At 38.6% G+C, this 14,714-nt stretch overlaps 1 protein-coding gene across 1 annotated transcript; it reads right to left on the reverse strand.

Moving 5' to 3' along the window:
- Nucleotides 1–225: 225 nt before the first annotated feature.
- On the reverse strand, nucleotides 226–1,185 carry Olfr178 (olfactory receptor 178). The gene has a single exon (NM_146997.2). The coding sequence runs from the start codon at nucleotides 1,183–1,185 to the stop codon at nucleotides 226–228; it is 960 nt and encodes a 319-aa protein (NP_667208.2).
- Between the last annotated feature and the right edge of the window lie 13,529 nt (nucleotides 1,186–14,714).

The following is a 14,714-nucleotide window of genomic DNA, read 5'->3' on the forward strand; positions in this document are numbered from 1 at the left end:
CTATTGGAAAATCCAATGAAGGTAATAAAAGTAGATATAACAGTTATTAAATTTACATAGACTTAGAGATATAAAATTCTGATGAATAATGAACAAATTATTTGGGAATTACAATAGCATACTGTTCAATAAATACAGTATAATGATGCAAGACTAATACTTTATATAAATTGTGTGTTTATTTTCTTTATTTAATACTAATAAAATCATTCTAATGAAATGAAATTAGTGAGCTGCAGAAGCTGAAGACCTTTTAAAAATGGTATAGATCTTCATAACTTTCTTAACAGCATTTACTACCTCAGTATTTCTCAGGCTGTAAATAAAAGGGTTTAACAAAGGAATTATTATTGTATAAAATATGGCCACTGGTATGTCTTTATTACTGTCATCAAATGGTCTAATATACATGAGAAGACAGGCATAGAATATTGACACAGAAAAAAAGTGGGATGCACAGGTAGAAAGTGCTTTTCCTCTCCCATCTTTAGATTTCATCTTGAAAATAGTGAGAAGAATGCAGAAGTAAGAGACCAAGACAGTGGTAATGGTAAGAAATTGAATTGGCATTGAAAAAATATATATCATTAATTCATTGATAAATGGGTCTGTACAGGAGAGTCTATACAGGGGAAGAATATCACAGAAGAAATGATCAATGCGATTTGATTTACAGAAAGTTAACCTTAAGAGACACCCTACATGAAGAATGGAAATCAGGTTACTGGCTATGAATGTGCCTATACTCATCTGAATGGAGAGTTTCTTGGACATCATGCTGTGGTACTGCAGAGGGTTGCATATGGCCACATAGCGGTCATAGGCCATTGCTGCCAGAAGAAAGCAGTCTGAAGTTTCAGCAAGACACAGAAAATAGAACTGTGCCATGCATTCATAGAGAGAAATCCTTCTGTCTATAGAAAAGAAGTTCTCTAGCATCTTGGGAGTGATGGCACAGGAGCAGCAGGAGTCCATCAGAGCCAGGTTGCCCAGAAAGATGTACATGGGTGTATGGAGACGAGGCTCCATATAGATCAAGGCCACCAGCCCAAGATTCCCCACCATGGTGACCAGATAGATGACAGAGAACAGCAGGAACAGAGGTGTCTTCAAGTCTGGGTGATCTGAGAATCCCACCAGGATGAATTGTGTGGTCAAAGAGTGATTTGTCTTCTCTAGTCTCATTTTTCTGCTTAACAAAAAATTGTTAGGAAATGTGATATTGCAGACAGAACATGTCTTATTCTCTAGCTCTAGTTGCAGGAACAGGTATGGCCCTGTTTAATTTACCTTAGCTGTTCCCTGAAATATGTCATGGTATGTTTTGTAATATGAGAGAAATCCATACATAGATTGCACAGATGGGTATTGTCTTGAGATGTCTGTTGAGCTAACACTTAGATACTTCACATGGATATTTGAATCACGCTATACAAATTTATGGTCAACATATGTGATTTTTATTTTTCAATATTGAAACACTGTTTTGACAGTAACTGATTTTCCAAAAAATATTATATTCTGTGGTCATTAAAATGTTTAAAAATAAATTGCCCTACAAATATTTAATGGCTAGTCTTTAAAACTTGATAGAATTAGAATGAGATTGAAAAATTTTTTGTCTTGATTACATTTTCCAGCTAAAATTACTGTGGGTTGTTAAAATGAAGGTTAAATTAATTTTTAAGATTAGATAAAATTGTAGCTTCCATGGTGAAACATGTCTTTAATACCAGGACTTGAGAAGCAGAGGTGGTAGGTCTCACAGTTTGAGACCATGCTGGGTAATAGAGCAAATTCCAGGACAGCAAAGGTTACCCAACCCACAAAAGATTGAAAAAGTTTATATACTATGATCATTTTCTTTTAAAATAATTTCTTCATTGATTTTTAGCATATTTTGATTTTACTCTACCTTGTCTGACAGATTTCTATAGAATTACTTCTAGTCTTAATCATCCCTGTTTCCTAATATTTTCTGCCTGGTTGTCAGGGTTTTTTTTGGATGTGTTTTTCATCATGTGTCTTAGTAACAAAATATCTGCACACAGTGAACACATTGAAACGTATATGTTAAATATCTGTTGTGAACTTTAAAATATTGTCACGGTGAATCAGTGTTTTTCCTATATTGAGTTCAATAAAGGTTTTACATTTATATGATTATTTAAACTTTAAATTCTTTTCTTCCTAACTTATATATTAAAATTCAATAGCCACTCAAACTTATGAGATTTTAGTTAGGCCTGTACAATACTGAAATATTTAAATCCAGAAACAGCATGTATTTTTACAGTTATGATCATTTTTCTTCTAGGAATTGCTAGAACTCTCTGGCTTTAACAGAATTTAAATGGATAATTTTTTAAAGAATAGGCTACAATAGTTTTAAACAGTCTAGCTTTAAAATTACACTGTAATTACTGTCTCCTTGGTTTTTATTGTCTACACTGAACTTAACACAGTTTTGTTATTCACTCCCATAATATAGAAAGGTTTCTTGCATTGTGTTACTAATGTCTTATAATTAAACTAATAAGATAAATTGCTTTTTATAATTTAAATATCTACATTAATTTTCAAATACTGTTATTTTAAAAAACCTCTTTAGCAATACAAAACATTGATTTGATTAACATATACTGGCAAATCAAATAGGCATGTTCATATTTAATTTGAGCCAATGTCATTTTATTTTTAAAATATTGTATTAGAACATACTATGTGAAATTCATTTCTCTATGTAAAAACTACTCTCTAGTGCCAAACATAATTATTAAACCAAATCTGAAAGAATTTTACTCTCTACCCTAGAGTTATTTTTTCAGAGTTGTTGATAGCTTACCTGTGCATTTGCTTACAAAACTGTGGTGCCTGTGCCCTCAGAATGAATAGAACAAGCCATATTTCTGCTGCATCTGCTCTTTCAGTGTGTCTTCAGTTCAGGGACAAGCCAAATATAAGTAGACAAAATGTAAAATTACACACTTATTTTAGATTTGCTTCTTCGTATATAGGAATGAATTTGAAATCCATCCACATACTACGAATTCAATAACCATTGCATTATATGACTGAACAGAGTCATGTGATCTTTACAGAGGCCTTAAGCCACTGGGGAATAATTTATGAACATCTAGGACACATGGCTCATAGGCAGTGATAATTATGTTATCTTCAGGGCAAAAGTTAAGCAAAACAAAACATCGATTCTAAAGGGAGTTCCTTGGCATTGGTAGTAGGTATTTCTGCAGAGACTTTAATCTGAGAGGCTGGTTCCCAAAACATGATTAAACAAACACCTTTATTAGAAGTAAGAGAAATGAGACTTTGAGGTTAAATCAATGTCTATCGAGAAAGTTGGCTTTGACATCATCTTTATTGCTACTGTATTTGATTAACTGGGCATCATCCAGCTTGCTCACATGAAAAGGATAATGGGTAGAGAAACAATATGGATCATCTTGTAACAAGCAACTTAGAAAAGAAATTTGGACTTCTGGATAAGACAACAAAACCAGGTGCCATCAACTGGAATCACATGGTTTTCTTTCACTACATACAGCACACCTAACCACAGCTTCTAGGTTTATTTTTGGAAATAACGTTGACATTATGTTCTTTGGTGTCATTTATGTGTTGAGAAATAAACAGAATTTTTTATTAGATATTTTCTTTATTTACATTTCAGATGCTATCCCGAAAGTTCCCTATACCCTCCTCCCACCCTGCTCCCCTACCTACCCACTCCCACTTCTTGGCCCTGGCATTCCCTTGTACTGGGGCATATAAAGTTTGCAATACCAAGGGGCCTCTCTTCCCAGTGATGGCCAACTAGGCTATCTTCTGCTACATATGCAATAGAGACACGAGCTCTGGGGGTACTGGTTAGTTCATATTGTTGAGAAATAAACAGAATTTTAAGTTGTCGTGTTCAAGGCTGTGTTTCTGTGTCCATCTCCAAGAGATTGGAAATAAATGGAATCCATGAAAGTATTTCCATGGTTAATGTAAGTAACACCATGATTACAATTTTATTGTACTTCCCTCTTTTATCCTTTTCCTACTATATGTAGATATGATTTTTGTGTACAAGAAATGGTTTTAGACCCTATTTATTCTTCATGACACTATTTTTAGTCTTCACACTCATTATCTTAATTTATTTTAAATTATTTCATTCATTTAAATTCCAAATGTTGCTCCCTCCTGGTCTCCCCTCCCAGAATTGTTAACCCATCCTCCCTTACCTTTGCCTCTGAGAGCATGCTTCCCCAACTGGCCATCCCCCTTTCCCGGGGCATCATGTCTCTACATGATTAGGTGCATCCTCTCCCACTGAAGCCAAACAAGGCAGCCCTTGGATACATATGAGCCAATGGCCACAGACCAGCCCATGTATGCTCTTTGGTTGGTGGATTAGTCTCTGGGAGCTCCTGGGTTAGTTGACACTGTTGGTATTCCTATGAGGTTTGCATTCTTTCATCTCCTTCAATAACTTCCCTAACCTTCCATAGGAACTCCCACCTCAGTACAATGGTTGTCTGTAAGTATCTACATCTTTCTGAGTCAGCTGTTGCTAGAGCTTCTCAGAGAACAGTCATGCTAGCCTCTTGTTCGCAAGCATAGCATACCATTAGTAATAGTATTAGGGTTTGGTGCCAGCTCAATCTGTCTTAGACTGGGGAATAAAATAGTCATAGGAAGTAGATGGAGATAGTAACCTGGGTGAGAAAGGGGAGAGTGAATGGAAAAGGGGACAGAAACAGGTAGTGTTTCTGGGTGGGGGGTATAGGAGAGAAGACAAGAGGGCCTGGAAAATGACTAGAATTATGTAGCTGCAGGTCATTGGGGTGGGTAGGGGTAACCTCTGGATATTCTCAGAGACCTGTGATGTGACAGGCTCCCAGGAGTCAATGGGGATGACTTCAGCTGACATGCCCAACACTGGGGAGATGGAATCTGTTGAGATCACCTCTAGTATATAGAAGTGCACAAGTGGAGGGATAGAGTCACCAGTCCACCTTCAAAATTTTGGACATGGAATTGTTCTTGTCTAAAGGAAATGTGGAGAGAAAAAAACTAGTAGAGACTGAAGTGACTGGCCAACTTGGGATCCATCCCATGGGCAAGCACCAAACCATGGCTTTGTCTTTTGTCCTTCATTATATTTTTAATAAGGTATTTTCTTCGTTTACATTTACAATGGTATTCCAAAAGTCCCCCATACACTCCACCCAACTCCCCTACCCACCCACTCCCATTTCTTGGCCCTGGCGTTCCCCTGTACTGAGGCATATAAAGTTTGCAAAACGAAGAGGCCTCTCTTCCCAGTGATGGCCAACTAGGCCATCTTCTGATACATATGCAGCTAGAGACATGAGCTGTACTGGTTAGTTCATATTGTTGTTCCACCTATAGGGTTGCAGACCCCTTTAGCTCCTTGGGTACTTTCTCTAGCTACTCCATTGGGGCCCCGTGATCCATCCAATAGCTGACTGTGAACATCCACTTCTGTGTTTGCTAGGCCCCGGCATAGCCTCATAAGAGAAAGCTGTATCTGGGTCCTTTCAGCAAAATCTTGCTCATGTATGCAATGGTGTCAGCGTTTGGAGGCTGATTATGGGATAGATCCCTGGGTATGAGAGTCTCCAGATGGTCCATCCTTTCATCTCAGCTTCAAACTTTGTCTCTGTAACTCCTTCCATGGGTGTTTTGTTCCCAATTCTAAGAAGGGGCAAAGTGTCCACACTTTGGTCTTTGTTCTTCTTGAGTTTCACGTGTTTTGCAAATTGTATCTTATATCTTGGGTATTATAAGTTTCTGGGATAATATCCACTTATTAGTGAGTACATTTCATTTGAGTTCTTTGTGATTGGGTTACCTCACTCAGGATGATGCCCTCCAGGTCCATCCATTTCCCTAGGAATTTCATAAATTCATTCTTTTTAATAGCTCAGTAGTACTCCATTGTGTAAATGTACCGCATTTTCTGTATCCATTCTTCTGTTGAGTGGCATCTGGGTTCTTTCCAGCTTCTGGCTATTATAAATAAGGCTGCTACAAACATAGTGGAGCATATGTCCTTCTTAACAGTTGGAACATCTTCTGGATATATGCCCAGGAGAGGTATTGCAGGATTCTCCGGTAGTACTATGTCCAATTTTCTGAGGAACCACCAGACTGATTTCAAGAGTGCTTGTACATGCTTGCAATCCCACCAACAATGGAGGAGTGTTCCTTTTCCTCCACATCCTCGCCAACATCTGCTGTCACCTGAATTTTTGATCTTAGCCATTCTGACTGGTGTGAGGTGGAATCTCAGGGTTGTTTTGATTTGCAATTCCCTGATGATTAAGGATGCTGAACATTTTTTCAGGTGCTTCTCAGACATTTGGTATTTTCAGGTGAGAATTCTTTGTTTAGCTCTGAGCCCCATTTTTAATGGGGTTATTTGATTTTCTGGAGTCCACCTTCTTGAGTTCTTTATATATATTGGATATTAGTCCCCTATCTGATTTAAGATAGGTAAAGATCCTTTCCCAATCTGTTGGTGGTCTTTTTGTCTTATTGACAGTGTCTTTTGCCTTGCAGAAGGTTTTCAACTTTATGAGGTCCCATTTATCAATTCTCCATCTTACAGAACAAGCCATTGCTGTTCTATTCAGGAATTTTCCCCCTGTACCCATATCTTTGAGGCTTTTCCCTACTTTCTCCTCTATAAGTTTCAGTGACTCTGGTTTTATGTGGAGTTCCTTGATCCACTTAGATTTGACCTTAGTACAAAGGAGATAGGAATGGATCAATTTGCATTCTTCTACATGATAACTGCCAGTTGTGTCAGCACCATTTGTTGAAAATGTCTTTTTTTCCACTGCATGGTTTTAGCTCCCTTGTCAAAGATCAAATGATCATAGGTGTGGGGGCTAATTTCTGGATCTTCGATTTTATTCTATTGGTCTACTTGTCTGTCGTTATACCAGTACCATGCAGTTTTTATCACAATTGCTCTGTAGTACAGCTTGAGGTCAGGCATGGTGATTCCACCAGAGGTTCTTTTATCATTGAGAAGAGTTTTTGCTATCCTAGGTTTTTTCTTATTCCAGATGAATTTGCAAATTGCCCTTTCTAATTCGTTGAAGAATTGAGTTGGATTTTGATGGGGATTGCATTGAATTTGTAGATTGAATTTGGCAAGATAGACATTTTTACTACATTGATCCTGCCAATCCATGAGCATAGGAGTTCTTTCCATCTTCAGAGATCATCTATAATTTCTTTCTTCAGAGACTTAAAATTCTTATCACACAGATCTTTTACTTCCTTAGTTAGAGTCACGCCAAGGTGTTTTATATTATTTGTGACAATTGAGGTGAGAAGGGTGTTGTTTCCCTAATTTCTTTCTCAGTCTGTTTATCCTTTGTGTACAGAACGGCCATTGACTTGTTTGAGTTAATTTTATATCCAGGTACTTTACCGAAGCTGTTTATCAGGTTTAGGAGTTCTCTGGTGGAATTTTTAGGATCACTTATATACACTATCATATAATCTTCAAAAAGTGATATTTAGACTTCTTCCTTTCCAATTTGTATCCCTTTGATCTCCTTTTGTTGTCGAATTGCTCTGGCTAGGACTTCAAGTACTATGTTGAATAAGTAGGGAGAAAGTGGGCAGCCATGTCTAGTCCCTGATTTATAGTGCTTCCAGCTTCTCACCATTTACTTTGATGTTGGCTACTGGTTTGCTGTAGATTGCTTTTATCGTGTTTAGGTATGGGCCTCAAATTCCTCAGCTTTCCAAGACTTTTATCATGAATGTGTGTTGGATTTTGTCAAATGCTTTCCCACATCTAAGGAGATAATCATGTGGTTTTTGTCTTTGAGTTTGTTTATATAGTGGATTACATTGATGGATTTCCTTATATTAAACCATCCCTGCATCCCTGGAATGAAACCTACTTGGTCAGGATGGATTATTGTTTTGATGTGTTCTTAAATTCGGTTAGCGAGAATTTTATTGAGGATTTTTGCATTGATATTCATAAGGGAAATTGGTCTAAAGTTCTTTATCTTTGTTGGGTCTTTCTGTGATTTAAGTATCAGAGTAGTTGTGGCTTCATAGAATGAATTGGGTAGTGTACCTTCTGCTTCTATTTTGTGGAATAGTTTGTGAAGAACTGGAATTAGATCTTCTTTGAAGGTCAGATAGAACTCTGCACTGAATCCATCTGGTCCTAGGCTTTTTTTGGTTGGGAGACTATTAATGACTGCTTCCATGTCTTTAGGAGATATAGGACTGTTTAGATAATTTATCTGATCTTGATTTAACTTTGGTACCTGTCTAGGAACTTGTCCATTTCATCCAGGTTTTCCAGTTTTGTTGAGTATAGCCTTTTGTAGAAGGATGGTGTTTTGGATTTCTTCAGGATCTGTTGTTATGTCTCCCTTTTCATTTCTGATTTTGTTAATTAGAATGCTTTCCCTGTGTCCTTTAGTGAGTCTGGCTAAGGGTTTATCTATCTTGTTGATTTTCTCAAAGAAACAGCTCCTCGATTGGTTGATTCTTTGAATAGTTCTTCTAGTTTCCACTTGGTTGATTTTGCCCCTGAGTTTGATTATTTCTTGCCGTCTTCTCCTCTTGGGTGAATCTGCTTCCTTTTGTTCTAGAGTTTTTAGGTGTGTTGTCAAGCTGCTAGTGTGTGCTCTCTCTAGTTTCTTCTTGTAGGCACTCAGAGCTTTGAGTTTTCCTCTTAGAAATGCTTTCATTGTGTCCCATAAGTTTGGGTATGCTGTGTCTTCATTTTCATTAAACTCTAAAAATTCTTTAATTTCTTTCTTTATTTCTTCCTTGACCAAGCTATCATTGAGAAGAGTGTTGTTCAGTTTCCATGGGAATGTTGGTTTTCTATTATTTATGTTGTTATTGAAGATCAGCCTTAGTCCATGGTGGTCTGATAGGATACATGGGACAATTTCAATATTTTTGTATCTGTTGAGGCCTGTTTTTTGACCAATTATATGGTCAATTTTGGAGAAGGTCCCGTGAGGTGCTGAGAAGAAGGTATATCCTTTTGTTTTATGATAAAATGTTCTGTAGATATCTGTTAAAACCATTTGTTTCATAACTTCTGTTAGTTTCACTGTGTCTCTGTTTAGTTTCTGTTTCCATTGATGAAAGTGGTGTGTTCAAGTCTCCCACTATTATTGTGTTAGGTGCGATGTGTGCTTTGAGCTTTACTAAAGTTTCTTTAATGAATGTGGCTGCCCTTGCATTTGGAGCATAGATATTCAGAATTGAGAGTTCCTCTTGGGAGATTTCACATTTGATGTGTATGAAGTGCCCCCCCCTCCTTTTCTTTTTGATAACTTTGGTTTGGAAGTCGATTTTATTAGTTTTAGAATGGCTACTGCAGCTTGTTTCTTCAGACCATTTGCTTGGAAAATTATTTTCCAGCCTTTCACTCTGAGGTAGTGTCTGTGTTTTTCCCTGAGATGGGTTTCCTGTAAGCAGCAAAATATTGAGTCCTGTTTGTGTATCCAGTCTGTTAGTCTATGTCTTTTTATTGGGTAATTGAGTCCATTGATATTAAGAGATATTAAGGAAAAGTAATTTGGTTTTGTCCTGGAATACTTTGGTTTCTATGGTAATTGAAAGTTTGGCTGGGTATTGTAGCCTGGGCTTGTATTTGTGTTCTCTTAGTGTCTGTATAACATGTCCAGGATCTTCTGGCTTTCATCGTCTCTGTTGAAAAGTCTGGTGTAATTCTAATAGGCCTGCCTTCATATGTTCCTTGACCTTTATTCTTATTGCTTTTAATATTCTATCTTTATTTAGTGCATTTGTTGTTCTGATCATTATGTGTCAGGAGGAATTTGTTTTCTGGTCCAGTCTATTTGGAGTTCTGTAGGCTTTTTGTATGTTCATGGGCATCTCTTTATTTAGATTTGGGAAGTTTTCTTCTATAATTTTGTTGAAGATTTTGCTGGCTCTTTAAGTTGAAAATCTTCATTCTCATTTACTCCTATTATCCGTAGGTTTGGTCTTCTCATTGTGTCCTGGATTTCCTGGATGTTTTGATTTAGGATATTTTTGCATTTTGCATTTTCTTCGATTTTTGTGCCAATGTTCTCTATGGGATCTTCTGCACCTGAGATTCTCTCTTCCATCTCTTTTATTCTGTTGCTGATGCTTGCATCTATGTTTCCAGATTTCTTTCCTATGGTTTCTATCTCCAGTGTTGCCTCACTTTGGGTTTTCTTTTTGTGTCTACTTCCCTTTTTAGGTCTTGTATTGTTTTGTTCAGTTCCATCACCTGTTTGTTTGTGTTTTCCTGTTTTTCTTTAAGGATTTCTACCTGTTTGGTTGTGCTTTCCTGTTTTTCTTTAAGGACTTTTGTGTCTAGCCATGTTCTCCTGTATTTCTTAAAGTGAGTTTTTAAAGTCTTTCTTGGTGTCCTCTACCATCATCATGAGATATAGCTTTTCGGGTGTGTTGAGGTGTCCAGGACTGGCTGAGGTGGGTGTGCTGGGTTCTGTTGATGGTGAGTGGTCTTGGTTTCTGTTAGTAAGATTCTTTCATTTACCTTTCGCCATCTGGTAATTTCTGGACTTAGTTGTTATAGTTGTCTCTGGTTAGAGCTTGTTCCTTCCATGATTGTGTTAGCCTCTATCAGCAGACCTGGGAGACTAGCTCTCTCCTGAATTTCAGTGGTCAGATCACTCTCTGCAGGCAAACTCTCCTCTTGCAGGGAAGGTGCACAGATATCTGGTGTTCGGACCTGCCTCCTGGCAGAAGATGAAGGCCCGAATCCGGGCCTGTCCCAGAAGTTGTGTAGCTTCTGTAGTCAGCACTCTCACCTACACAGACTAGTCTCTGAGAGATCCTACACCAGAGATGGCTCCCCCAGGTGCTCTGGCAAAGCCTTCCTGGGCGGGACGGATACCTCTCCTCTGGCAGGGAAGGTCCTGGGATATCTGGAACCCAAAACAGGGTCTGTCTCAGAAGCTGTGTCTCTTCTGCCTGTCCCAGAAACTGTTAGCTTCTGTAGCCCACACTCTCACCTGCATAGACTAGTCTCAGAGGGATCCGGGAACCAAGATGGCTCCCCAAAGTGCTCCAGCCTTTTCCTTCATTCTTAAGTATCCATCAACAGGGATATATACACTGTTTTTCTTTCTTCTATTACACTTCAAATGAGAATATTCAATCTTAAATGACATCTACATACTTTTAATCTTCATATTAAGTCTTTAAGTATATTACTAATTTTCTAATTCAAAATGATTAAAGTTTTCATGATATAAAGGTATTTTATTGGATATTTTACATATTTACATTTCAAATGTTATCCTTTTTTCCAGTTTACCCTATGGAACTCCCCTATCCCACCTCCCCCCCCCCCTGCTTCTATGAGTGTGCTCCCCCTCCCACCCATCCACTTCTACCTCATTGCCCTCGCAGTCCTCTACATTGGGGCATCAAGCCTTTACAGGACCAAGAGCTTCTCCTATTGATGCCAGACTATGCCACCATCCTCTGCTACATATGTGGCTGAAGCCATGGGTCCCTCCATGTGTACTGCTTGGTTGGTAATTTAGTGCCTGAGAGCTCTGGGGGTTCTGTTGGTTGATCCTGTTTTTCTTCCTATGTCATCCCAAACCCCTTCAGCTCCTTCAGTCCTTTCTCTAATTCTTCCAATGGGGTTCCTATGCTCAGTGCAATGGTTGGCTTTGAGAATCTGCCTCAGTATTTGTTAGACTCTGGCAGAGGTGCTCAGGAAACAGCTATAACATGCTTTTGTCAGCAAGCACTTCTTGGCATCCACAATAGTGTCTGGGTTTGGTGTCTGTGTATGGGATGGATCCCCAGGTGTGGCAGTTTCTGGATGGTCTTTCCTACAGTCTCTCATCCATACTTTGTCCTTGTATTTCCTTTAAACAGTAGCCATTCTGGGTTAAAAACTTGGAGATGAATGGGTGGCCCCATCTCCCAAATGGGGGCCTTGCCTAACCTCTGGATATGGTCTCTATAGGTTCTCGCTCCCCTTTGTTGGGAATTTCAGCTACTCTCATCCCTGTTGGGTTCTGGGAGCCTCTTGCTTTCCTGGCATCTGGAACGTGCTGGTGGCTATCCCCAGTTCACTATCCCCTATTGCTACACACCACTGTTCAAATTCTTGACCCTCGGTATATCATCCCTGTCTCCTCCCATACCTGGTACTGACTCCCCTTTTCCCCCCGTCTCCTCTCTTCCCCCCCAAGTCCCTCCTGCTCTCTACCTCCTGTGAGTATTTTTCCCCTCTTCTAAGAAGGACTGAAGCATCCACATTTTGGTCTTTCTTCTTGAGCTTCATATGGTCTTAGATTGTATATTCGTCCAGTTATTTTTCGTGGACAAGCCATATTTCATCTTATATTAATTTCCTTTTTTACTTTTCATGTAATAATTCTATCATAATTCAGATAGTTTAGGAATTTGATGACTATTATTTATTTTTTATTAAATATATTTATTCACTTTATATCCCAATTTCAGCCCTAATCCTAGAACCCCTTCACATGGATCCTCCCTGCATTCCTCCCTCCCCTTCTCCTTTGAGGGTGGTATCACCCCTTTAATATCCCCCTACCCTTGCACATCAAGTCTTTGCAGGATTAGGCACATCCTCTCCTACTGAGGCCAGACAAAGTGGGCCATTTAGGGGAAATAGATTCACAGGAATGCAGAAAACAGATTCAGTGACAACCCCTGTTCTTGTTGTGGCACCAGCATGAGTGTTATTTAATTTTTTTGACAAATAGAAATATCCACTATGATGAGTGAGGTACAACAGGCACAGAAACATGAGTTCTGTATGATCTCAGGTCTGGAATCTAATGAAGCAGATGACATTAGAGAGTAAATTCCTTGTTACCCAAGCCTGGGAGAGTATATGTGAGATAGTGAAAGGTGAATTGTGAAGTGAGTTACAGAGCAGCAAGGAGATCATTTAGGAAGGTAAACGCAGCTTGTAGTCACATCTTGTAGAGGTCCAAATCTGAAATAAAGGCTTTTATAGGTTTTTACAACACAGAAGTGATAAAAAAATTTTTTTAGAAGGTAAATGTGTGTAGCCTGACAAACCTTGGATAATGTACACTTGTATTGAACTATAAAATGGCATCTAATATGTAGTATTTGGTGAATGGGTATAATGTGTATGAATGCATCCACATGCAGAAGTTGTGGAGACACTTGCCTTATTCCTGTCAAAGGAAGTATCTTCCTAAATCTGGCCAGCAACCCCTAGCAATCTTAATGTCTCCACCTCCTTACCTCCTTTGTGCTAGAACTACAGGCATGGCCACACCCATCTTTTTATTTGGTTACTAAGGTGCAAATTCAGGTCCTGGATGTGGTCTGGCAATTTCCACTGAACTTTTATTTCATCAAATTTTTTGTTCCATTTTTTGTTTTAATCTTAGAAATTTCCAACTTTTTATTAGGTATTTATTTCATTTATATTTCCAATGCTATCCCAAAAGTCCCCCACACGCTCCCCTACCCACTCCCCCAACCACCCACTCCCACTTCTTGGACCTGGCTTTCCCCTGTACTGAGGCATATAAAGTTTGCAGGACCAATGGACCTCTCTTTCCACTGATAGCTGACTACGCCATCTTCTGATACATATGCAGCTAGAGACACGAGCTCAGGGGGTGGGGGTGGAGGTACTGGTTAGTTCATATTGTTGTTCCACCTATAGGGTTGCAGATCCTTTTAGCTCTTTGGTTACTTTCTCTAGCTCCTCCATTGGGGGCACTGTGATCCATCCAATAGCTGACTGCGAGCATCCACTTCTGTGTTTGTTAGGCCCCGGCATAGTCTCACAAGAGACAACTATTTTCCCTCTAAGTCTTGATGTTGCCCCGCCTTTTCATATTTCATGTGACGGTCACATCTTCTGAAATGCATCACTACCAATTTTTGCATGATTTTTAAAAACAATGCAGACTTGTTTTATTTTGGCAAAGCATACACATAAATACTATCAGATGTGTCACTATAACCATTTCAAATACAGAATTCAATGGTCGTAGGTACATTCACAGTTACTGTCCTTGTGTAGACACCACAACCATTTAGTTCCAGAAGCTTTTAAAAATCTTTCCCAACATAAATTGTATGTCCATTAAATCCTAATTCTCCATTCCATCGTACTCCCAAGCAGCTATCATTATACATTCTATTGATGAATCTGAATACTCAAGAGTCCATTATAAATGAAATTATACTATGTTTGTTTGTTTTTAAACCCAACATAAGTCACCATACTTCAGAGCTCATCTACGTTTGAGTTGAACTATATATCCCCGGCTAGTCTGGAAGTGTTTACAGAGAGGATGAGCCTCAAACTCTCAGAGATCCTCTCACTTTTTCCTTTGGGTGATGGGATTAAAAGCGTATGATACTACACCCCTCCTTTTTTTCTATTCAAAGTGCAGAATAAAATTCCATTTAATGGACAGACTACATTCTTTTATACATTCATTTAATACTGGACATTTAGGTCTAAATTGACTTATTTGAATAATACCATTATGAAGAGGGGTACACAAACAACTTGTCTTAATTAGGATTACTATTGTTGTGAGGAAACCCTGACCAAAAGCATGTTGCATAAAAAGGGCCTATTTGTTTTCCACTTCCACATAGTATTTTATCACTGAATGAAG

This window comes from Mus musculus, chromosome 16, assembly GCF_000001635.26.
Source record: "Mus musculus strain C57BL/6J chromosome 16, GRCm38.p6 C57BL/6J".
Taxonomy (NCBI): Eukaryota; Metazoa; Chordata; class Mammalia; order Rodentia; family Muridae; genus Mus; species Mus musculus.